We start from the raw sequence: 25270 nt of genomic DNA on the forward strand, positions 1-25270 counted from the left end.
GGGCCGCGCTCCGTGCGGCCGGGGCAGGGCGGCGCTCGCTCCCGCCTTCCAGGAAACGAAATGGAAACCTCGGCCGGGGCCGCCCCGGTGCCCCGCCCTCGGCAGGGCGGGCGGCGCTACCTGCGCCCTTCCCCGCCCCCGGGAGTTTCCCGCGGGACCCGGCCGAGTGGCCCCGGCGCTGGCTGCGGGAGGGCGCACGGCCTCTCCCGGCGCTCCGCTGGTAAGCGGGGACGGGGGGCGCGGGCGGCGGGCAGCGCTGGGGAGAGGGGCCGGAGAGCCCCGGTGGCACGGCACGGGGCTGCGCCGCGGCGGAGCCGGCTGGCGGCAGCGGATGGGGTGCGGGGGCTGTAGCGGTGCCTGGCTGCGCTCAGCTGCCGCGGGGTCCGTCGCTCCGTAGCACCTGCGCTGGCCCCGGGGCTGCCGGAGGGGGGGCGCAGCGCGGGGGGGGGGGGGGGGGCTCTTTGCCACTGTCAGCGCCGGGAGGTTCGGGGGGGTTTCTTTTTCTCAAGTGAAAATCTAAAATGAGGTGGAGTTGAAGTTGTTGATATTCTTTGTCCCTCAACAGCAGAACTTTTTTTTTCCTCCCAAGGGGATTGTGTTTTTGAAGGTTTGTTGATAACTTTGCTTAAAAACAAATAAGGAGGGTTTTTTTCATCACTGGTGGACAATTACTTGCTATTTAGACCAGAAAATTATTCCCTGAAAGCAGCACAAGAAACCTTTATTATATGTATATGATTTTGTTAAGCCAGTCTGTGCAGTTTTTCGTTAGGTGTCTTTTTTTTTTTTTTTAATTTTGTCTTTTAAAAAAAGAATTATTGTAAGTTTTGTTTGTTTTCTTGATTTGTTGATTTTTGACACAGAAAAATCCCACAGAGGCTCAGAAGTCCGGTATCTGGTTACTCTTAGTTTAACATGGTGGATAGAAGGATGCTCTGAAGCAGCACACTTCTCAGGAGAAGGGGTTTAAGGAAAAGCCACTCATGATAAATAGAGAAATAAACCTTTGGCTTGGAAATTACTCATGTGATGATGTTGAAATAATGGTAGAACTGGAGAAAGAGTCTTGTGCTTTAGCAGCTGACTTAAGTGCTTATATTTAGTTTTATTTTTCCACTGCATGTAAAACCACTTTTTTAACTGAGAACTTAAGCAAAGCATACTTAGTGATGTAATTTCTCTGTGTACCTGGTTTGTATGGAATGATTTAGAACATTACTTGAGTGTCCACCACAGATACTAGTACAGGATTTAGGAATAAAGAGGAAGAATGAATTCCCTGTTGGCAAATGTACACCATTTTTGCCAGTGGTGGAAATAGATATATTGCTGCATCATTTAAAAAATCAGCTTTAGGTGGACTAGACACTGTTCTCTTTATGTAAACATTTAATACTTAGTTACTTTTTTGGGTAGTAGTGAAACTGTCAAGTGTATTATTAGTATTGCACTGTAGTTTGGGAACATTTTGAGGAACAGAGCAGAGCTGGTACTTACAGAAAGCTGCATTTTGTCCTAACTGTGCAGAAGCCTTATGCATGAAAACATTATCGGAGAGTGAATTAATTTAATCGTGGTATGTACTTGCCTTTATCCACAAAAGACTAGAGCATCTAGAGGCTCATGTTTTTCTTCAGAAAGTCCCTCAGGACTAGTTTCTAACTTTACCTCACTTTGTGCATGCAGTTTCTTGGTTCCTTTTATGACTGGACTGCTTCTTCTCTCTACCACCACTAATTCAGCACTAAAAAAAAAGGCAACGAGTAGAAGTCCTGCTGTGGGGGAAAACAGAAATCTCATTTATAATAAACATCTTCGGGCTTTGTTAACAGCCTTCAGCTTGGGCATAGAGCAGGAAAATGATATGCTAGGTGTTAGGAAACACCCCTAGCATCTTTTATTTCTTGTGTAGGCTGGAAAACCCTGACCTCGCTCAGCACCCCGAATACAAAGCCTGGGTGCTCCCCACTCAAGTAGTGCTAGTGACTGCAAGGTTTCCTACCTGGCTGCCCTGATGCTAGGGGTGCCATCAGGCTGGCTGGAGGCTGGGTGAACTGGTGTAGAGTGCTGGTGAAAGCCGTTGTGTCTGTCTTCGGGGGGCACAGTGGTGCTCTGCCACTGTCACCCTGGGGTTTTGAAAAGGAGCGCCTTGCACCGCAGGCACTCCCCTTGCCTTTTCCTCCTATGCAGCATCTGCTGAGCTGTCCTGTCCTGCCTTTCAAACTCGCTGCACGTGGTCAGAGTTTCTTTGCCAAGTCAGCCGCATCATTTTACTCGGTTTTCTTCAACGTTATTGCTGACGTAAATACTCTAACCCATGAGAAATATGTGCCGCAAAGCTTCCGCATCCTTGTGGGGAGGGTAAGAAAGATAATGATCATAACCAGAAACTGTACCTGGGTAAAATGGCATTGCTTCGTGTCCTTAGGGGACAGTCTGCTGCTGGACCTTGAGATAAATGGGTTGTGAGCTTGCTGCTTTTCTTTTTCCTTTTTCTTTTCCTCTTTTTTGGGGTTTGGTTGGTTTTTTTTTTTGGAAGTATCTTTTTGTTTGGATGTTACCTTTTGCTCAGAGTACATGATTGCAGTGGATTATAAAAAAGGGAAATGAGAGCTCTCTAAATAGGGCATGCTCTACTGGGTTTTGCTAGAGAAAAAGGAGATCCTTCTCTGCTATTGGTAAGTGTGAGGCAGGGAGAATAAAACTCAGGATCTAACCATGGAAAAACTATTTTTCACTACTACTTGGAAATCTGAATGATCATGCAGTAGCTTGATTCTTTTCTGAGCTGTCATCTTTTTCTGCAGAAAATCCCCTGTTATCTCAGCCTTGTGATTACTAGTTTTCCTTTCCGTGAAGTCTGTGAAGCAAATGGTCATATGAGTATAAACCAGTCCTTCTGCCTGAGCTGGTATGCCATGGCTTTATTTGTTTTGCTTTTTTTAATAGACTACTACAGAACGCTGTGAAATTATCATCGGTGGTAAATACAGGTTCAAGAAACATGATGACTTTAGGGATTATATTGAGACATTATTGATGGTTTTGTGTGATGTAACCTGGATAAATACAAGGTAAGTGTTCTAGACTTTAGCATATTGAAAACTATTTGTATAAGTATTTTAATGACCGACCATGCATATGTTTCTAACATGAATAGAGTAACTCTGACTTAAAGTAGGAACCTGAGATAGGAAGGGACTTTATGAGAAGTTGAACCCAGTTTTGTAGTGAAAGTCCACTTAAGCAAAATGGTCAATATTTATCTTCAAAAATTTTTGTTAGGACTAGTGAGGGCAGAACAGACTGCTGGAAACTGCTTCAAAGCTTTTATGATAACTCAATTTCTGATTGTCTTCTGAAACTGGTGAAAATTTCAGTTCAAGTCTAGTTCTGATCAAGTATTTGCAAAAATGATGGTTCGTGTATCTCAGGTGGTGACTTACTTGTGCTTTATGCAACGATACTAATAGGTGCTTATTACTAGTGGAATGATCTTGCTCCATGACCTTCTCCTTTTCCTGGACACATCGCTTAAATTGCTCATAAAAACTTAGGGATAAACTAATTGAGTATGTTTATATCTATTTCTGTCGTTCATTTCCAAGTAATGAATTTCTTAATTTTTATTGAGGTTGCTCCTTATTTTTGCATATCCAGCAAAATATAACTAGTTCGTGCTACCTTACTGTGCCAGTTCCTTTAATAAAAAGCTTTATCAAAGTAAATTCCAAGAATGAGTGACAGAGGAAGTTCACTAATAACTTCTAAATAGAATTTCATTAGCAAAGACTTTTTCTCCATTTCCTCTTCATCCAGTCTACTAATTATTATTTTCTTCATAATACAAATTAATAATTTTAAATCTTAACTGTGTAATGATGAGCTGTCTATCACCACGCTTACTTCTTTTCTTTCTAAAACATTCATTTGCTAAAAAAAATTTAGATGAAAAGTGTTTTCAGGTTTGTTTGTTTGTTTTTTTGCAGGAGTGGTTTTGCAAAGTGGACAGTAATGGAGTATATGAGCACGGGGAGTGATAGCAAAGAGGAGATTGACTTGTTGCTAACTAATTTAAATATGTCTGAGGTGATAGACATCATGGAAAACCTTTATCCAGGTGGAGACCTTGCAGTCTATAAAGACAGCTTACTTACAATGTGTGAAGAGTCAAATCAAAATGAAGAACGTACAGAATCTTTACTGTTTTGTGAAAGGGAGGTTTCTTTGATGTCCTCTGTCAAATACGGGACTGTGGAAGACCTGCTTGCTTTTGCAAATCAGGTATCTAACACTGCAAAACAATTTAAAGGATGCAGACAGCAAGAATCTGGAATCCTCCTGAATATGGTATGTCTCTCTTCTTTTCACTTGAAAATTAGTAAACCTTAGGAGTTAGAAGGTTTTACTGAACCTAAACGAAGATCACCCCCAGTCCCAGGAGTAACAGTTAGGCTGTTGTTCTTTGTGCAGACTGGGGAATGGAGGGGATCTCTGAAGTCATCAAGTCTAGCCCATGCAGGCTCAGGCAGCTATGGAGAAAGGACTGTTGTTTAGAAAGGTTGACTATAGGTTAACAGGCTCTTGGTATCCCTTGAAATTACAAAAAATTTCCCAATACAAACTTAAGACACATAGTAAAAAAGCAAAAGCCACAACTATGATGGCTTAGAGGTTCAGGAGATGCTAAGGGTTTCCCAGTGCCTTTACTTCATGCAGTAAAGAGTTCATTATGAAGAACTCCCAAATAAAAGTCTAGGATCTATTTTGGTGTAGTTACTGAATTCACTTTATCTTCACAAAGTGTAAAAGAGCAAGATAAGGAGAAAAAGCATATAGTATGAACTGTGACTTTCAGAGCTACAATATTATATGATATCACACACTGCTGAATTCAAGTATAGATTCATTGCTTAGAGATATGTTCATTTTTTCCCTAAAATTGTGTTCTATAAGCACCTGTAGATATTAGGGTCATTGGACTTCTATTGAAAATCAGTTGCTCTGGAAGCAATTATGAAAGGGAAGTTTATTCAAATATATTTGTGCTGCTGCTGTATTTTCTTAAAGTGTTCTGCTTCTATCAACTTAAATATCTTGCATGTAATATGTTTTATATGTGAACATTTGTTGCTTGAGTCCTACTGGTTACTGGGGTTTGAAATAGTACAGAGTATCACCTTATTCTGATTTGGAAGGAGTATTGCAAAAGAGTCAGTTTTAAACTCTAATGTTGAAATGACACCTAGGAGTATTAAATGTTTCCTATACTTAGGATAGACACTGTTCTACATACTCGTGGTTGTTTTGCTTGCATGTTGTTTCTACAGATACATACAATTGCTGTGAACCAAGTACTATTAGGTGCATGTGATCCCATTAAGCAGCTGAGGACTGGAGGCAGGACATTACCTGTATGTGCATTTCAGCAAGTGCATCTACATTGTAAATATCTACAGCATTTTAGTTAGGATCAGGAGTGTTGCTGATTGCCTGGTGACCCACACTGTGGCTTGCATCACAAAGGGTCTTGGAGCACACAAACTGGATTTCTTTCATTTGAAACTGAAGCTGGAGGATGCGTTACAGCCACAAATGAGCATTCACTCCATGAGCAGGCTAGGAACTAGTCCTGAAAACCTCCTGTGTGGTGGTGGTTGCGCTCTCCCTCAGCAAGTCTGCTCCACTCAGTCAGTGTTTCTTTCCAGGATAGGTGTAACCCCTATGGATTAGCTAGTCTCAACCCCTTGAAATGCAGAAGCAAGCAGGCAAAATGTATGGATTACTAGGCTTTAGCTTGGTTCTGATAAGTAGAGGGAAGGCTCATTCTGCATTTCCTAAGCAAAATACCTTTAATAAAAGATACCGCCCCTCAATAGTTAAGAACTTATCATCCCCAAAATTAAGAACTTTGAAGAATGAACTTATTTCGTGTACATACTAGTCATAGATGACAGCTTTAGCAGCCAAGAAGTTACTTTCCCAATTGAAAAACATGAAGGTGGTTAAAGCACAAAAAGATTGTGTTACATCTTAAAAAGAAATCTAAACCAAATAATCTTCCTAATATGCTGTTATCTTAAAAAATGTAGCTGAAGAGCTCGGTATGTGAGGCCATGTGACAGATGTGAAGTGATAAATATCCTTGATATGCTTTTACATATATTCAAGGATCTCAATAAAGTAGCTCTAAGTAGGTTAATCATACTCCAGATACTGACAGTACTGTATATACCCGAATTACTTAAAAGCATATTCACAGGAAAGATTAATTCTTTAGCTGCGAGAATATTAAGAGGCTGAAGAAATAACATCAAACCTCAAGCAGTACTCACATGGCTGTAGTCAGGAGTTTGGTCTCTCTCTGACATTTGCAGAGGGAAGATTTAGAACAAGATACTGACTTAGATGCTCTGAATTGCTTCCTGGAGGAGCCCTCCTTGCCTTGTTGATGATATAGAGGACCAAAGCTCCCAACGTTACCTACCAAAAATGGACAGTGTGCTTCCTATTCCTTTTTTTTTTTTTTTAACTATAGTATAAAACTAGAAGGTAGCTGGTAAAATCGTGGCAGACTTCTTTGATCTTTTACTAAGCAGCAGAAACAAGATGGAAAATCAAAATATATTCCCCTAGCAGTACATGTGATATTAGGAAATGCTGAAACTCTTGCTCACATCATGTAAGATAGCTTGTGAGTAACAGGTATGTGGCATAACAAGTTAGCAGATTACAGGAAGGACAAACATGTGCAGGTAAATCTAATAAGAAGAGGTGGGTAATTTCATTAACCCAGCTGCTGTTGTTGTTGTTTCAAGACAATTAATTGCAACTTACACTTGGTAAGTTAGTCACTAGAGAGAAACGTGGATGCCTGGGCTGTGATTGAATGCCACACCTCACATGCTGTTCCCATTTGGTGTTTCTAAATAAAGACTGCTGAATAGATTGCATGCATCGTGCACGTATATATGAAATTTTTTCTTTCTCGCTACATGTATAGAATTAATTAGGCTTGGAGTAGTTTTAACTTCATTGTGGGTTCTTTTTATTTGATTGTGGTTTTTTCAACTCCACAGATCACACCCAAGAATGGGCGCTATCAAATTGACTCGGATGTTCTTCTGTTTCCGTGGAAGCTGACTTACAGGAACATTGGCTCTGATTTTATTCCTCGGGGAGCTTTTGGGAAGGTGTACTTAGCCCAAGACAGAGAAACCAAGAAAAGAATGGCATGCAAACTGGTATGTTAGTTGAGTATTTTTCTCTCTGAGCAAATATTTTATGACATAGTACATAAAGTATATTTCCAAATATGTCTGCATCAAATTCTACTGTTAGGCTGATGATCATCTTGGTTTTGCTGGGCTACACAAGGTAGGAAAAATGCACGTTTTTAATTGTTAGTTTCTTTTAATTTTTTGGCTCTGAGACTGCAAAAGTTTCTGCATTTTGAAAGTATCTGGAAGCCTGTGTAACTGCCACATGAGCTGTGGTGCCGAGGTAGACAACTTTCTACTTGTCCTGCTGTACTCATGGTGGTAAAATAACCAGCGTGAGATCACATGCCTGCTGAACATGATAGCAAAACCCCATTGCTGCAGGTGGTTTTAGGATCTTGTCCTTTAACTGTGATCCTGAGACTTAAGTTTTCTTCACTGCCAATGCCATTAATGTCCCTGAGGGCCCAGCTTATGTGCAACTCTCATTGTGTTTTGGGCACTGACTGAGTTTAAGGCTGTGAGATGTTTCAAGAAAACTGTTAAGCACCCTCCCTATTTACATGCAAGCCAACATTTTCTTTCAACTTTACTTTTCCACATACTATTCTGAATTGAGCGGTAAATATTTAGGGCCAGTAAAAGCTCAGCTGGGACACTGCTCTATATATACCAGCTCGTGAATAAGTACCTGTATTACTTCTGTGTGTGAAAAAGTTGGAAAGACAGTTGTATGTCCTTCCCTTGCAGCCAACGTATCCACGTGGGGACAGATTGCATAACCTGCTGCAGAATTAAAACATCCTGATGCTTCTGAAAATATAAATAGTATTTCTCATTGCAATGAAAATATTGGCTTCTTACTTGGTTTACAGCCACAAGTCTGAGGGGAGAAGAATAAAAGCAGTGGTAGTAGCCTTTCCATGTGTAAGCAAACACTGCTTTTATTGGCTTAGCAATCTGCCATCAGTACTTTTTTCAAGAAATATAGTGCTTGCCAGGTGCTCGCTTTGAGAGAGGTTTCATTTCTTGTAAGCTGTAAACCAGTGCTGATAAGGATTGAGTTGAGGTCAGTGGTGGCCCTGAGCATGGCTGGTCTGTAGACTGTGCTGAGCACTGATCCATGTGTCAGGTGGGTGTATAGTTCTTGTAGAGCAGATGAGGCTGTGCAAAGCTAATGGAAAAAGCGGTGGATTTTTATCTCCCTCACCAGGAAGTTTGCATAGAGCTTTTGCGTAACCACTGGGTTCTGACAGGAATAACTCTTGCTACATTGCTTTTTCTGGAAGTTTGCACTTTTTATTTGGGCATGATTCCAGAAACTCTCTCAGCTTTAAACAGGATGTATCTCAACCAGAAAGGAAGAACAAGTCACAGCATCAAAATAAAGCTCTGTATTTTAACAAGTGCATAGGAGTGCTTTGCTTCCTCCTTCCATTTTAATCTATAGGACAGCTAGTGTTAGTATGGATAACTTGGTTTTTGAGCTGCTTTTTTGTGGTTTTTTTTTCGATGTTTTAGGTTCCAGTGGAACAGTTCAAACCATCGGATGTTGAAATACAGGCATGTTTCCGTCACGAAAACATTGCTGAATTATATGGTGCCATTTTGTGGGATGAGACGATCCATCTCTTCATGGAAGCTGGAGAGGGAGGATCTGTCATGGAAAAGCTGGAGAGTTGTGGTCCTATGAGAGAATTTGAAATCATTTGGGTGACAAAGCATATTCTGAAAGGACTTGACTTTCTCCACTCCAAGCGGATTATCCACCATGATATCAAACGTACGTATGTGTGATTCCTTGGGATGCTTTCTAGTCCAGGCTGGACTGGGACTCCAGTGGAGATCCTAGGACTCCACTGGGGCATGTAGCCTTGCATCTCGAGGAGGGAGGGATGGATAATCTTAAAAAAGGACAAGGTCAGGTCCTGTTATTTACGCTATTCATTAATAGCGTAAATAATTGATCTTTACGCTTTTCATTAATACACTCAGTGGAGAAGATTATTTGAAAGTCATAGTTCCTTTGCCTTTCTTGAGCAACTCAATTTGAAATAAAAACCTGAACAGAATGAGAGAAATTATCAGTCTATGTTAAGCTAGAAGCTTCCCTCTTTCTATGTAAATTCATCTTGAGTGCTTCCATGCCCACCTTCCACTTGCACCTTCTTTTAGTTTTTATGTTTCTGCGTGGCCGTTACTCAGTTTGAGACACTTGGGAACTAAATACGTAATTTGTACTGGTGTGGTTTTTTTAAATTTAAACAAATTTTATTATATATTTGCTTTTCAAAAGCTCTGGGTATTAACATTTATAAATAATCAAAATACGTTGATATTAAACCTAAATTAAATACATTAATAACAAATGGCTTTAAAATTTAATTTAAAATACCATTTCTCCCAGCATTACCTTCCCCCTTTCTCCCAGCATTACCTTCCCCCACAGATAAATTCTGCCTTTCTAGTAACAGTACTTCTAATGAAGATGTATCTCTTCTGTGAGTTCATTTTTGCTAAACTTGAGAGTTTAAACTAGAATTATTCAAACCAAAGAGTTAAAATAAATAGTTTGACAGAAGATGATTATCAGGAATTGCTATTTTTTTAAATCTGTTTTGCATATTTTTTGTAGTTGATACAGGTCAGTACTTTAGATGTAAACCTTTGAGATTCTGACAACTATAAAACTGCTTTATTTTCCCCTTAGTTGTGCTTTCTCGCTTGTGGTAAGAGCCTTTCCGATGGGTTTATCGTAATTGGCAGTAACAGTGACATTGATTAAATGGTTTAAAAACCAGATCAGCCAGAACCCATCCCACTACATCTTTGATAGTGGATAGGAGAACCAGCCTGTTGTGAATGTGGTGGATGTGAGTGCGTTTTGCTTCTCCCAGCCTTTTTCAGCACTGTGGGATGGAGGGTAGGAGCTGGGGTGGAGCTGGCCGATGGCTGCCACGCCACGCACCCGCCTGCAGCCTGCGCTTTGTGTGAGGGGGGCAGGCCCTTAATGGCAGCTGTGCCCTCCACTCTAGCGAGTCGAGGTGTGTGTCTTCCCTCACCAGGCGGAATTCAATAGAAAAGGCCGTTCCTGACCATCCCCGATTTCTTCCTTGCTGCATGGGCTGCCGTTGAGTCTGTCCTGCTGGCCCAGGAGAGGATTTCGCTGACAGAAAGACTGCCCTGAGCCAGGAAGGGAGGAGGACTTTCTGTTGGCTCTCTGGAGCATTTTGGCACTGCTACTCATTTTAGCCTTGGCTGGAAAGCGGTTAAATCATGAGGCTATTTGGTAGGGGGTGGAACTTCAGTCCAAAACCAGCCGAAGCTGGGGCTGGTGTGGTCCCGAACAGGCAGCAGAGCCTGCTGCACTGTGGTAGTCTGGCTCTCTGCACCGTCCTTTATGTGGTGTTTAAAATCCATATCTTCAATGGTACCCCTAAAATTACAGATTCATGTACGTAGTTTCATAGCAGTGGTAAGGAGGCAGCTGTGTGAAGTATTGCTTCAGGAGTCAGTGCTGCTGAAATCAGACCTGCGTCTTCCCACCGGCGGGTCAGGATGGGCACTGTCAGGACAGAAAATGACACACGGTTTCCTCTGGGCAAAAATGCATTTCTGTTGTGTAACTTGGAGACTTCATTCATCCACGTCTTCTGAAACGGCAAACAGGAATTTCTCAGGGCTTACACGGAGCACTACCTTCATAAGTATTTGATCGGAAATACAACTGCAAAGAAAGCCTCTTGAGTACAAAGTTGTGCCTTAGGCCGAGTGTTATGAAGGAAAGTGAAAGGAAAGCTCCTGGATACTGCTGCAATTCAGTGGGATTTTGGAACACTGTGTCTTTTATTACTTTTGCAGCCATAGTCTGTGCTCTGTTGTCACACTGAGCTGCTCTTGCTGACCCATGCAGGAGGCTGGTGTGGCTGCTGTGGAGGGGCCTCAGTTACTTTCTGCTTCTGTCTTCATTTAAATCATTAGTGGAGAGAAACTTCTTGGTGACCAACAGTTATGTTGTTTATAGCCAGACCTGCACAGCATGCTCTTCACCTTGGAGACCATAAAACATCTTCAGGGCAAGCCTCACTGTGCCGAGGTGCCTTCCAGTCTTCCACCTTCATCCCTTACCCTCAGCCTCTCACTCTCTCTCTCTCTCTCTGGAAAATGACCAAATGTTGATTCTTCTTTTACATAAGCCATTCCAGTTTGATTTTTAAGGTGTGATTTTAAAATTGGACCCAATCACTAACAGGCCCGTTTTGGGTAGGAGAGGGACTGTCAGCTATAGAGGCTGGTTGTGCTAATCTCCCTTTTCAGGCTAACATCCAAATGAAACAGGCGTGCTGTAGAATAAATGCCAAACATGCTAGAAACTTACATGCTGTTATTTTTGCTTTTCTTTTAGCAAGCAACATTGTCTTTATGTCAACTAAGGCTGTTTTGGTGGATTTTGGCCTAAGTGTTCAAATGACCGGAGACATTTACTACCCCAAAGACCTCAGAGGAACAGAGGTAAGAAGCTGAAGGGACAAAAGCCCTTATGCTGTGTTACTGCCATGGTTGTGATGCTTAGGCTCAAATGTGGAGTTTGAGGGTAGAAGTTTGGGCAAAAGAGTTTTGTAATAACTTCTCAAAAAGTTACAAACAAACATCAATAAAATCTCAATTATATTTTTAATTTCAACGTGCAGAATAGAGGATCAGGTGTTACACTTTGAAAGCCATGTCACTTTCTCTGCAGTCCCGTTTGTTAGATTATTAAATATGAAGTCAAAGAGAAATCAGGGTTCACTGAAGTCAAAAGAAGGTTGTTTGCAGTGGATCAGCTGCTGGTCAGAGACACTTCAGACAGGAATTTGTTCTTTGTTCTAGCAAAGATTTCTTCTGAGATACCAGTTATGGACTGGAGTGACCTGCCCAACACAGTAGTTTGATTCCTCCTTTGAAACTGCAGAAATTACAGACCTCTGGGTTTAGTGCCTTAGCATTTCTAAGCCCTTTTCCCCATCTACATGTAATGCACTTGTCCTTTGGGGGTTATGTATGGCACAGTTGATTTATCTATTAAACTTGCTTAGACATTACAGTGATGGAGGTGGGGGCCTTTTAAACGTTCTCTATAACTTTGACTCTGAACGTGCACTGAGGTCCTGCACACCATTTGGGCTACATTCATGCCAAGGTGTTTCCAGGGCTGGTGCTTTAGCAAACAACCAGGCAGCAGCAAGTAGCTTGGATAGTTGCTGCAAATGTGGGTTTGTGTGCTCTGTGTTGCTGGAGGAAGTTGTTTACAGGAAACGCTTCAGCTGAAATGTTGGTGCTTACAATTTTGATAGTCTTCCACAGCACAGTGTTTAGAGGAGATACTTGTATAACTGACAAAAAGTATTTAACTCCTTGGAAGGGTAGGATAAACCAAGATTTCACAGAACATTAGGCTTGTTTGTTTATTTTTTTCCAAGATATTTGGGAAAATACTTGAACATTTGTTTTCACTGTCTTTCTAGTCAGGGGAATTAAAAGCTTAAAATGCTTACTGTACTGGAAGCAACATGCTTTCTGGCGTTTAATGTACATGCTTTGTGGGGGGGTTGTTTTGGTTTAGTTTGAAGTTTTTTTAAGGGGCTTTTGTGTGATGTTAATGAGAATAAGAAAAATGGTGGGAATTAATTGAAGGCTGTGGTAAGGTATTTCACAAGGATGGAGATGTGTGTAAACAGGAAATTTCCAGGTTTGTGGAGTGGACTGGTGATGATCCACGTCTAGTTGGAGGACTGACCTACTGTGAAAAACACTTAGTTCTTGATTTAGTAGGGAGAAAATTATTCCACACTGTTGAGCATCTGCAGTCGTGTCTTCAGAAAGCGGATAATCTCCACAACCATGAAACGTGGCAGTGCTTGGTGTTTGCTGTCTCAGGGGACAGGTAGCCAGTCCTTGGAACCAGCAGTCCTGCTGCTCTGTCGCAGCATCACAGGCCAGAAGTAAGGTTGCAGAGAGGGCACTGGGAAAGGGGATTTTCGAATACCAGTGACAGACTTACAGGAGCATCATGAATGCTAGCGTATAGGTTTTTCTGCTCACAGTCTTCCTCCTAGGCATCTTCCTGTCCACAGTGCCTTTTTTCAGCCTTGTGGGGTGCCGAATCCAGTCACCCACAAATGTGCTCTACAGTCTTTATTGTGCTGGCTTTCTTGATTTTTTTCAAAGTAAGATTTTGGTTCTCCAAAGTCCTCCTGAGTTTTTCACCCTCTATAATGCAGCCTTAAGAAGTGGTGCAGCTGTCCAGGAGTGTTGTTTCTGCATGTGGTTGTGCAACCCCTTGTTAGGGCTCTATCACCACCATGCAGCGTCGTGCCTGTGGACTGACTGATTTCTCTTACACCTGGTATTGGCAGGGACTCGTATCCACAAAGGAAGTGGCAGTTGGAGTTACCTTTCTCCTGTGCATGTTCTTGTTTGGGGGGGTAGGGTTTCTATTTGTGTCTATAGCACAGGTGGTCTGAACGTAGTGAATCTTCTTTGTGTTTATGAAAATGAATAGTTGCAATTCTGGGCAGAATGATTGAAAGAGAGTTAAATTTTATTTAGTTGGTGTAGCATGACAAACCTGGCTTTTCTGAACAGTGTGTGCACAAGGCATGCGACACAGTATACTAGGGTTGTGATGAAACTGCTCTGCAGGAAATATATTTGCTAGGTATTTGCTATGCTTTGTTATGTTTCTGTCACTGTTAAAATATGTAAGCTTCAGTTAAAACTATCTGAGGGGAGAAAAAAAGTTGTCTGTTAAGTTTTATTAAATGTGGAAGGTGTAATTCATTTGCAGGAACGCTAAACTAAAACTAGTACAGCATGAAGAAAAGGACTGGTTTTTAGCTGGGTTATGTCTCTGGTCTGAATGGCAGACAAGTGCCAGCCCCGCAGTAGGAAGGAGTGAGAATGGGAAAGTATTCAGAGCTTGTGCTGCCTGTTTTGGTAGGTTTAGGCTAGTCTAAATCAGTCTGAAATCATAGCATTGGTGCACATCTAACTTTTGCTTTTTGTCCTTGTGCAGTGGAGGTGCATCTTGACGATTTTTACACTTTGACTATAACTGCAGACAGGTTCTTGTTCCAGCATTCTTTCTTCCTCAGCAAGGCAGCTGCTTTTTGTTTATGCAACTTTCACTCAAGTTGCCTGTATTTGCTAATGCCTTTTTTTTTTTGTGGTTTTTTTTGGTTGTTGTTTGTTTTTTTTTAACAAAAGTATAAATTCTGTTCTTTGCTCCTTAAGAGACTTTAAAGGTGGCAGGTGCAGATGTACTTGTTCTATCTTAGCCCTGAGGAAAGCAGTGATAGGAGTAAGTAGCAGCTGTAGATGCCTGCTGAACCTTTGCACATGCTTCCAGTTGGAAGCTCTGTTTGCAGGTATCATATGTGATTTACTGGGAAATACTCCTCAGAATTTGCCTGAGCCCTACAGCTGTGCTCTATCTATGGTAATAAGCAGTAAACCCATGTGATGATGACTTAACTTCCTGCTCTTGTGTCAGTTAATAGCTTTTAATGTGATTCTTTGTGGCAGGATGACTTGAACTAATTAAAGTTCTGTTTGGCTCCTTTAGAGGGAAATTGGGTGAGGGAAAAGTAGAAACCAGCAGCAAATAGGGTGGCTTGCTAACCTGGTGTGTTGGGCTGTGCCCACACGGTGTTGAAACCTGCTTCCTGGGCCAGTGGTGGGGGCAGAGCTGTGCTGGCAGCTCCTGCCAGCCGCGGGGTGTGCCACTGCCATCCTGCCTGTCTGGTTCCCAGCTGCCTGTAGCTGGCAGGAGCTTCCCACCAGATCCTTCTTCAGGGTCTTGACAAATCCAAATGTTTCAGTGAAATGTTTGGGTGGAGACTGTATTTTGGTTTAGATGAGATTAGAATTTTTGGTTAAAAAAACCCCGCAGGGTGGAAGAGGGTTGCTTGCCTCAAAATAGCTGCTCTGGGGGTAACCAGGTGGAAAGGGCACGCAGCAGGACATAAGAGACCTGACTTTTAATTTATGCATTGCCTTAAACCTGGCTTGTTCCGCACTATCCCATTTCTTAGGATGATGCCCCAACATGCAGGTTATTGGATAAAGGGTTGAGAGGAGAAGAGTAAGTAAGGCAGGAAAGTGTGCATCTGTCAGTTCTTCTCAGAAGAGTTGTGTAGTATCCAATGCAAGGGATGTGAGAGAATGGACTCCTACCCCCAGCTGGGTGGCTAGCAGTGGGGGTCACCCTCTCTCTTTAGCCTAGCACGCGCCTATGTTGTTCAGGCAGAATGGAGCAGTCCCAGCAGTGCCCCACAAAATAAACTGGCAATTCAGGCACCTTGGTTCTTTTGCTGTGGAAGGATGAGGTTCCTGCTACCCAACTGAACGAAGCAGAGTTATAGCCTGAACCTCAGCCTCTCACAGCTGAGCGAAGTCCCATAGCCACTGAGCTGTGGCCTGTCTGGAGAGAGCAAACCTGGAATATGAGTTTGTCCAGGTGCCAGACCAGAAAATCTCTGTGATTGTGGTAATGTGCAGAGCAGAAAAAAATCGTATTTTCTAGGTGGTGCTTGGTCTTTAGGCTGCAGGTGCTAGTGGGGTGCATCCCTTTAGAGGGGGGTTTCCTGGATAACAAAATGTCACAAATTGTCTTTGCCTGTTGTTTCCCTCTATTGATTAATCTTTTTTTTGACTGTTCTTCCCAGATTTACATGAGCCCTGAAGTTATCCTCTGCAGAGGCCACACAACAAAAGCAGATATCTACAGTATGGGAGCTACTATTATTCATATGCAAACTGGCATCCCGCCCTGGGTGAACAGATATCCTCGTTCTGCATATCCATCCTACCTCTATATTGTAAGTGTCCTTAGCAAAGCCATAGCTCAGTTTCAGTTGAAGGGTTTAAAGTAGCCTTGTTTGGAAAGCTCCAGTCATATAAAAACTATCAAAATCTTTGTCAGAGAGATGATATCATACTTTTTGCTTCAGGGGAAGGAGGGAAGAAGTGGGGGTTTGGGTGTTTAGGGGAAGACAGAGGCTGAGCTGGTGTCATCTCTGTGGTTTGTGTTACCATTTACAGGCCTTTGGTGTACTGCAAGGACGGTGTTAGAACAGTGTGAAACTTGATTGAAACAAGCCCTACTTGTCTGTTTTGCCTAGGAGTTGCAGATAAAAACTGGAGTCTCACAAATTTAATTCTCTGATTCTTCCAGTGTGTACAGAAATCTGGTAAATTTACATTGCACCAGATTTTAGGCTTGCCTGGCGTTGATTTGAGTTTTTAAATTTATGATAAAATTTGAATTTGAAAAGGTGGATTTTTGTGCAGTTACATGTTCTGTTGTAACTGACCAGCCCAGCTTAGGGAGGTGATGAGTTGTAAGTGGGGAATTCCCAGACCACTCGTGGTTATCTGTGACTTCCCCTTCCATTGTTTTATGGAATAACTGTTTCAACGGTCTTTTTATTCCAACAGATACACAAGCAAGCGCCCCCCTTAGAGGACATAGCTGAAGACTGCAGCACTTCCATGAGAGAGTTGTTAGAAGCAGCTCTAGAAAGGAATCCTCATCATAGGCTGTCTGCAGCAGACTTACTGAAACACGGAGCCTTACACCCACCCCCAGAAGAGCAGCCGCGGTGCCAGAGCCTGGACTCAGCGCTGTTTGAAAGGAAAAGACTACTCGCAAGGAAGGAGCTGCAGTTGCCAGAAAACATTACAGGTAATGGTATCCAGTTTACTTACCTTGCACCTTGTAGATTTTACTTTGTGTCAAAACTTGATTTGAGTGAGTGTTTAGAAACAAACGAAACTCAAAAAGCTGCTGGAAAGAGACCAGTAAAAATCCCAATCAGATGAGATCAGACCCGGAGCTCATTAAGTGTTACGTAAAATGCCCATTGACTTCAGCAGGGGAAGAACAGCGTGAATTCTGCAGCTCCAGAAAGGCTGGCTCATGAAAAAGCCCTGGCAGTCATTCAGGGCACTTTGCAAAGTGTAGGTTGCTGTCCTAAATTGCCTTCATTTGCCACAGCAGTAGCGGTGTTTTATTGACACTAGTGATTTGTTAACAACAACAAAATAAAAAGTCCAACAACCACCACGACCACCAAATCCAAAGCTTTTTGCCTCTCAGAGAAAAAGATACACACAAAACCATAACTGTAGTATTGTTGAGTGTCAGCAGTACAAGCCTTTCATTTTAAAACCAAAAATGACTGTAGAATAGAACATAGTTCTTGTGCATTAATAAGTGCTTTATGAAGGATAATACACGAACCAGTTAGGAAACTCAGTGTGTCCTCAGATAATACCAAGCCCAAGGGAGATTTAGTGCCAGCAACCTATTAACAGACTTCAAAATGCTTTTGTTCTGTCTAAAATATGTTAGGAGAGGCCTAACAAAGGGCATTTAAAAACTGACCCCAGACAAGTAGTTTATTTGATTGTGGTAAGTATTTGAAAAGATACCTATGCAAAGTTTTGTGTGCTGTAATGCATAACTGTTGCAACAAATCCACTTAGCATTTAAATTGATCACAGCCTTTGCATCTAGAATGGCATTGCTCCTTCTGGATTTTGCTTTGTGGGTGCATAACCCTTTGACTGGCTCAGGCCATCTGGATCAATTCTTTTGAAGATGAAAAGATACTTGAGCATTAAACTGAAACTTTAGGTGTTTGAGATTCCAGGACAGTCATTATACAAGTATTCAGGGGAGTTCTGCTGTTGCAAACTAGGTCTGGTTTCTTCAGACCTTGATTTAAAAGGAAAAAAAAAAAATCATCTTGAGACTGATGGTCCCATATTTATTCGGTATTGTCACACCCAGTGACTTAAAGAGGATATTATCTGTTTAGATTAAAATTGCTTTATAATGAAGGGGAATTCTCAGCTGGCAGAAAGTTAGCAGTTGGGTTTTTTTCTTGCATCAAACTCTCCCTTAGCACTATAGCTCGATGGATCAGGAAGCTCTGCCTAGCTGTCCCAGCTGAGGGAGGTTTTTTTTAAATAGTTGAACACACTTGGAGTTTTCAGTAGCAAACTGCTTAATTTTCTTTGCACTAGTGTTGTGGATTGATTTGTTGTCTTTTATTTTACATGAGGTTTATGTTATGTTGTCCTTAAAAATGAAGCTTTCTAAACCACAGATAGATAAAAGCAAATATTGGTTGTAGTGTCTACAACCATGAAACAGAACTAGTGTGGCTATTTGTGCAACAATGACATGCTTTTTCTCTTTTCTTTTTAGATTCCTCGTTGTGTACTGGGAGTATGGAAGAGTCGGACCTGCTAAAGAGGCAAAGATCACTCTACATAGACCTTGGAGCTCTAGCTGGTTACTTCAATATTGTTAGGGGACCACCAGCCTTAGAATACAACTGACCCAGTAACATTTTATGTTGGCAGGTCAGAAATGGACCTCTACCTCTTAAAAATGGATTTTAAGACTTGATTTTCAAATTTGTACATAAAAATATTGCCATTGTAGGCTGTCAAATGTGAATAGTGTTTAATTGCACAGATGGTTAAGCTAAACCCTTAGGGGCTCTGATAAGCTGATCCCAAGCAATGACCTTTGTGCATTTGTTGGTTGACCAACAAGAAGATGGCAAAAAGAACACTGCTGGGATGTCTTAATCCAGGATATCTTCCTGTGCTGGGCCTTGCACTTTTATAAAACTTATAATATATATATTGCTTGCAAGTACTTCCATGAAAAAGAATAATAGTAATTGAGCATGTGGGCTGTAAGATTCAGTCTCTCTAAGCTGTCCTTAGAGGAAACCTTAAAAAAAAAAAAAAAGTTCTTGATTTAACCAGTTAAAGAGTGGTTCAGTCTTGTTTTGTCTTTGAGGCTTGACCAGTCTCTGGTCATGCTTAATGGAAATCAGGGCCTCTCTTAAGCAGAGCTAATTTCTATCAGCTATCTCTGGAGCCAAAGCATCACTTGATTAAAGATGTGTTTTAACTTTGCATCTTCCCTGGGCTGTCAGAGCTAATCAGGGCACTGTCCCCCTTTGTGGGTGGAGGTAATCCTTCACTGGCAGTGTTGGTTATCTTTGGGAATAGCACAGCAAGCTGGCCCTGAGAAAGCATGGCAGTGGCTTCCTGTGTTACAGCGACTGCAATGGTATCTTGAGTAGTTTTCAAGGGTCGATCAAATGTTATTCCCAATCGGTAACAGTGGGCAGGCTCCAGACTCATGCTTCTTAATACTTCAAAAATTGTACACGTGTAATTGTCGTGAGTGCTATGGTTTGGAAAGCGTGTCAGAAGTGACAAGCTGTGTTTATGTTCCTATGGAAATGGAATTGTATTATTGTTCTTGCTGTGCCTCGTACATTTGAAACATGATGTTTTGGATGATAGTAAAACTATGTAAACTGCATAGTTCTGTACATCCCATGGGATGAGAACGTAAACTTTTATAAAACTTTCTTTGATGCTTAGGATGACTCTTTATAAGCATTTGCGTTAAAATGGCATACTATGTATGTTGTACACTGAATCTTTCCTGAAGCACAGTCTCTTTTTCATACATCTGGTATTTAATGCTGCTCTTGTCTAACACATGGTCTTAAACAGATGATTTCTAGTTTGATACTGATATGGTCAAATAAATCCAGCTCAGTGCCTTGAGATGTGGTCACTCTGTTCTTTCACTTTTGAAAACAGCATGCGGCTGTGTCTGTATTTGGGCTAATGTCCCCTGCCGTGGCCTCGGTGCGCTACACGTATTGTTCCACTTGTTGGGGAGGTGAGTGAAGGTCGTTGTTGATGGATTTTGGGCTTTGGTAACAGATTATGAGGGTTTCTGACAAAATCTCATTCTCGGACCCCAGCACTCCTTCTGGACTGCCTGCATGTTGCACAGTGGTTTGTGTACAACGTGCAGCTCTTCAGTCCTGATGTTAATTGTTGCAAAAAATCCTGTTGGGAATAACCCACCTGCTCCAGTACTTTGTGCAAAATCTATGAGGAGAGCTGTACGGGGGAGCTGCCTTCATATTTATAGTGGCTGTAGTGATCAGGGTATTTAGGGATCAGACTTCCAGTGTAGCTGACTGAAAGAAAACATGACCTAATGGTTTGGATGCTCATCTTTGCTTCAGAGACCTGGGTTCAATTTTCTGATCTTCTGCTGGTGGCTTTAGATCTTTAATGAGATTCATAGAATTAGTAGGAAGTGGCTTTTCAGGTAATGGAGGTGGGTTTAAAATCCCTTCCCCAGTTTCCTTTCTATAAAATTAAGGCGTTTATCCTCACCAAATAGTGGCTAGGTGTTATGCAGATGCTTATCAAGTGCCTAGATCCTTCAACAATGAGATCCATGTCAGAATTATGGGCTTTTACTATTGCCTGAAAAACGTTACACTGATTTTTCTTCTTTTTTTTTTTTTTTCTTTAATGCCATCTTCCTCTTCCCCATGCAGTTAAATCATTTAGCATGGCAATCTGCATATGGGAACAGCTCACTATTAAATACTCGTTCTTAGGATATGGCTGTTGTATATCTTTACAGTACACAAGTAATAAGTGACCAGGTTATCCAAAGTGGTTATGGTTTATGTATTGCTGGATGTAGGTGGTAAGGTTTGGCTGAGTGAACTAATAGCTCTTTATAGGCACATCCACAAGTCTAAACAGTATGAGTCTTCATGATAAACATCACTTCAGAGGACCGGTACACAATCAACAAGTATACTGAAGGTATAGTGAACACCAAGCTCTGCTGCTAGCTCTGTGAGCTTTCTAATTGCTGAGGACTATTTTTCAGGTGAGCCTCAGGCTGCAGCTAACCAGGGATTTCCCTCTGGAGCAATAAACAATATCCCAAGCATATCACATCTCTCAAATGTATCCCACAGTGGTTCAGCCCTGAGTCGTGTAGTTTCACCTGTTTGTGCCACTGCCTGGGGGACAGGGTTGTGCAAATGAACTGGATTAGAAGTAACCTGGGAGGGGGAAGAAAGTTCCTCTCATCTGGTTGCCTGAGTAGCTGTGGTCTCGGAGTAATCAAGGGTGGATATGAGGGGGAGGGAACAAAAAGGCGTGGTGGGAAAACCCTGCCAGCCCAAGCCTCAAGGGGATGGCTGGTCTACACTGAACTGTGGGATTTTGCAAATGGTTTGCCTCTGTGTTGACTTCTGGTGCGTAGTTTCATTCTCTCTTGGGGGAAATACTGAGACTCATGCTAACTGCAGAGGAAAATACAAGTGTGTGGAGAAACCCACCGCTTGCAGTAACTGATGAAATGAAGGAGCCAGAGGTGCCTTCTCCACCCCTGGTCTTAGCAGGTTTTTCATCTTCAGATCGGTCTGTGACCCTGAGACTGAGCCCATTACCATGCACCTCTGCAGGGCTTCCTGGTATGAGCAGCATACAGTGGTTATGGAGATCGTTTGAAGACATGCTGAGCTCCCCACTCTGTTCGTGAACAAGGGTTGAGTTTAGGTCATGCCTTTGAAACAGCATGGGGGGAGGGAAAGAAGTCTAAGTCCCTTTTTTCCCATTTTCTTGTAGCTGCTGCTTCTTTGCATCCACTGCCCCCTGTCCTGTCTCCCATGTGTTCTGCAAGCAAGAGGGTTTCACTCGCTCCCTGGTTTCTGGAGGTTTCTTAACTAGTCCTAAATTCAGGCCCTTGTTTTTCTAATCATGTGTCAGTGGACAGAAGAGACTGGGAGGAGCAACTAGAAGAAGTAGAAATAAGGGGTTTCTTGCCTGCAGGTTAAATTAACTTCCCTGTTAACCCAAATGGAAGTTTGAGAGAAGTTGCAGTAGAGTTACGGAGCTTCTGCCAAGCCCTCCCAGTGAGTGATGCTGGTGGGGATGGGATGAGAGGCCCTTGGCCAAGCACTAGTCCCTTTGTTGGGACCCTGGGGAAAATGGTATGGTGCTTTTCTGGCTAGATGGCAGAAGCAAAGAAGCAGCTGGGGAAGGGGCACTGGAGGTGTCACCCCTGCAGCAGCTGGGAATACCAAGTGGCTCGGCTGGGAAGGGCTGGGGCATAGGGAGCTGCGGGGTGCCCTGTGGCCAAAACTGGGAAGGTTTGTATGGCTTGGGGCTGTACTAGCTGCCTCCAGGGCAGGCTCAGGCACCATGGGTGAGAACTTTGATTCCTATGCTTTGCTTTGCATCCTGTGCCCAGGGAGAAAGGACTTTGCAAATTCCCAGTAAACGAGTACCAACGCACTGTCTGGAGCCCAAGCATCCTTTTCTTTTCCTTACAGGAAAGGGCCAGCAAGGTCCATTTCTAAAACTGTCACCATCCAAAGCCAATCATTTGGACAAAGGGAAAACAAGTCCTTTATAAATGGTGTGTGCTGGCCAAACTGAGCAACGCCCAAAAACATACAGCTGGACCTTGGGAGTGGCTCATTATAGTCCCATGGATGCACTCGTGCTGCTTCAGGCTGGACACCAGAAATAGCCCTGGCGACTGATACTGGGGCACAGTGACTCACCAGGGAGGAGTGAGCTGCCACAACAGCCTTTGCTCACCTGCGCCCACACCTCATGTCACCTGAGCAGTGGGGTGTCATGGCCATGGGGTCAGTCTGAGTGTGTCCAGGAGAAGGTGGGTTTGTCCAGAGAGAGGCTGTCAGAGGGAGGGGAGCCAGGGATGCTCCAGAGTGAGGTGTGCGAGAGGAAAGAGCTGTGCATAGCAGATTCTCATCAAAGCTATATGCAATAGCAGCATCATGCTCATACATAAATCTGGTCTCAAGTGTGAACCTTATTTCATCAGGAGCCAGTTTCAGAGGAAGGATGCTACTATAGTGTCCATGCAGAGAGGGACAATGCCCGCTTGCAGGCTATGACACTTGGCATAGCTTTGCCAATATGAAAAAGTCAAATTAAATGGTAATGTTTGAGAAGTTTTAAGTCCCTACTCGTGCTGATAGCAAGTCATATGCTGAAGCACCACACAACTAGAGAAAGGTGAGGGGTGGAAATGAGAGACGGGCAGGGAGGGACTTGGCAGGGCATATGTGAGCCAGAGAGGAGGGGGCGGTAGGAAGGTGTCCATCAAACCTCTGGAGTCAAAGTGCCAGGGAGCAGGGAGCAGCCTGGGGGCTTGTTGAAGCTGCTGGCAGTGCAAAGGGTTGCCTTCCCCTGTAACTCTCACTTACAGTAAGCCAAAGTCAACTATCCTTCTTCCTCTGCTCACACACCCCTGCCCCCCGCCAAAAGAAATTAAAACCATAATTTGCTCAAAAAGCAAGTCTTCAAAACCGGTGTGTGAATTCCCAGTGCAGGTCTTTTCACTTTGTCAGCTCCACTCTCACCTGCCTAAACTGAAGATGAGCAGGAGCTGCTGCTTATGATCCCAGTACATATAAACTGATGATGGAGCTGACCGGAGCAGAGCCTATGCCTGTATCACGCCATCAGTGCAGATGCTGCTTCAGGAGCCTTTACCCACCAGTGGTATGATCTCTTCCACCCACTGAGCTGTTGTGCCTTGGTTTTGTGCACAACAAACTGAAATTATACTATTTTCCAAGACAAACTTGGTGTCCCCATCACCTGTGCCAGCTTCCCTCCCATCCCACAGCATTTGCTCTCCCTCTGCAACACCACCACTAGTCCCTGTGAGTCACCATGTGCACAGCACATCCTGCGGTGGCAAGCAGCCTGGTGGCCTTCTGGCACAGGCACAGAGGGATGCTGGGGGAGGCTGGCACCACGTCTCTGCCTCTGTGCTGGGTCACCAGCTTCTTAGAGGTGACTTGACTGTCGCTAGTGGCACAGGTGGAGCTGTTTGGGGACCCCTGACTCCTTTGCCTGCTGAGCTCCTGCTACAGCACCTGGAAGTGGTGGGTTTCGGCTGCTGCCCTGGGCAGGACCAGGAGCATGGCCATGCCCTGGGGATGGCAGCAGCCCAGAGGCACTGTGCTCCCATTCTCCAAGTACTCCTGGCCCAGGGACAACCTAGACCCCTGGGAGCATCCACCAGGTGAGCCCCTGCTGGGACACTGGAGCCAGCCACTGCGAGGACCATAGCTGCACTTTCTGGCATACAGACATGGCAACACCAGGCCACCAGGGATGCTGGCAAAGGCTCCCACTCAGGGATGTCTTTGAAAACTGGTCCAAAACCCCCATGTAATGATGTCTGATCTAACTGGCTTCCTGCTGACCCTACAGACCTGCTGTAGAGGGTCATGTATGCTTCATCCATGTGGGTTTGTGTGTAGGTGGTTTTGGAAGAACAGAAAACTAGGTTTTGCTGTTTCAGGCAGAGTTATTCAAACACCATTTTCATGTACGCACTTGGTTATTTCAAGGGAAATGGAACCATTTTCTGTGTAAGGAAAGATCTTTTCAAGCAAGCAAGGAGTACTCTTTGAATTTAAGTTGGCTCTTCCCCAGAAATAGGGAAACATCTTTGACTGCAACATGTCAATAAGTTATCTTGCCAAAAGAGCAACGTTTCAGGGAAGGGAAATGACCCAAATAATGTTAAAAATGTTCTGGAAGGTCTGGCTCCCTTTCTGCACTGTTTTATGCAACTACTACCCCAGCAAGGTTGTATTTTCCAGCCTTGCAGCAAGACCACAGTATTAACTGTGACATCTTCTCTTAGTCTTCCCTGTAGTGCACATGAACAAGTGCAGATTTGATAAAGAAGTCAGAAATTACCTGGAAGGAGGCCTCAAGGTGTGTCTCTGAGCGTGCGTATATTAAAAAGAGGTGTGGTATTTCCTCCTGCACCCCATGAAATTTGTAAATGGGGCCAGAAGCATTCCTTCCTCCATGATGAAGGGGGGGGTGACTTCCAACACTAATTTATCAGGTGGACGCTCGGGCACTGTTGCATATTCAGACACCTGAAGCCAGAATTAGTGCGTGTGTCTGTCAGCGGGCATCCCTGCACACCTCATGTCCTGGCATGCCAGAGGACAGGAGGTACCACCCAGCAAACCCCTGAATAAGCAGGTCTTGGGCAAGAGCCACTTTTTTATGCATGCCTCCAGACCACTTGTTAGGACACATGGGAGATGAAACCAGCATGGTAGGAAAGCAATGAGGAAAAG

The 25270-nt window shown here is 43.2% G+C and overlaps 1 protein-coding gene across 1 annotated transcript; it reads left to right on the forward strand.

Annotated features, from left to right (window-relative positions):
• Positions 1–127: 127 nt before the first annotated feature.
• Positions 128–19868, forward strand: MAP3K8 (mitogen-activated protein kinase kinase kinase 8). The gene is made up of 9 exons (XM_080383039.1): positions 128–220; positions 2950–3074; positions 3990–4350; positions 7080–7244; positions 8742–9003; positions 11626–11732; positions 15929–16081; positions 16701–16947; positions 18478–19868. The coding sequence occupies exons 2-9, from the start codon at positions 3040–3042 to the stop codon at positions 18609–18611; spliced, it is 1464 nt and encodes a 487-aa protein (XP_080239165.1). The 5' UTR covers positions 128–220; positions 2950–3039; the 3' UTR covers positions 18612–19868.
• Positions 19869–25270: the final 5402 nt, after the last annotated feature.

This window comes from Falco punctatus (genome assembly GCF_963210335.1).
Source record: "Falco punctatus genome assembly, chromosome: 4".
NCBI classification, from domain to species: Eukaryota; Metazoa; Chordata; class Aves; order Falconiformes; family Falconidae; genus Falco; species Falco punctatus.

Excerpts from the sequence above, each read along its gene's own strand:
- MAP3K8 (XM_080383039.1), top strand. The coding sequence starts at position 3,040 with ATGGTTTTGTGTGATGTAACCTGGATAAATACAAG. Across the intron at positions 7,245-8,741 it reads AAAGAATGGCATGCAAACTG|GTTCCAGTGGAACAGTTCAA; the intron begins GTATGTTAGTTG and ends TCGATGTTTTAG. Across the intron at positions 16,082-16,700 it reads ATCCATCCTACCTCTATATT|ATACACAAGCAAGCGCCCCC; the intron begins GTAAGTGTCCTT and ends TTATTCCAACAG.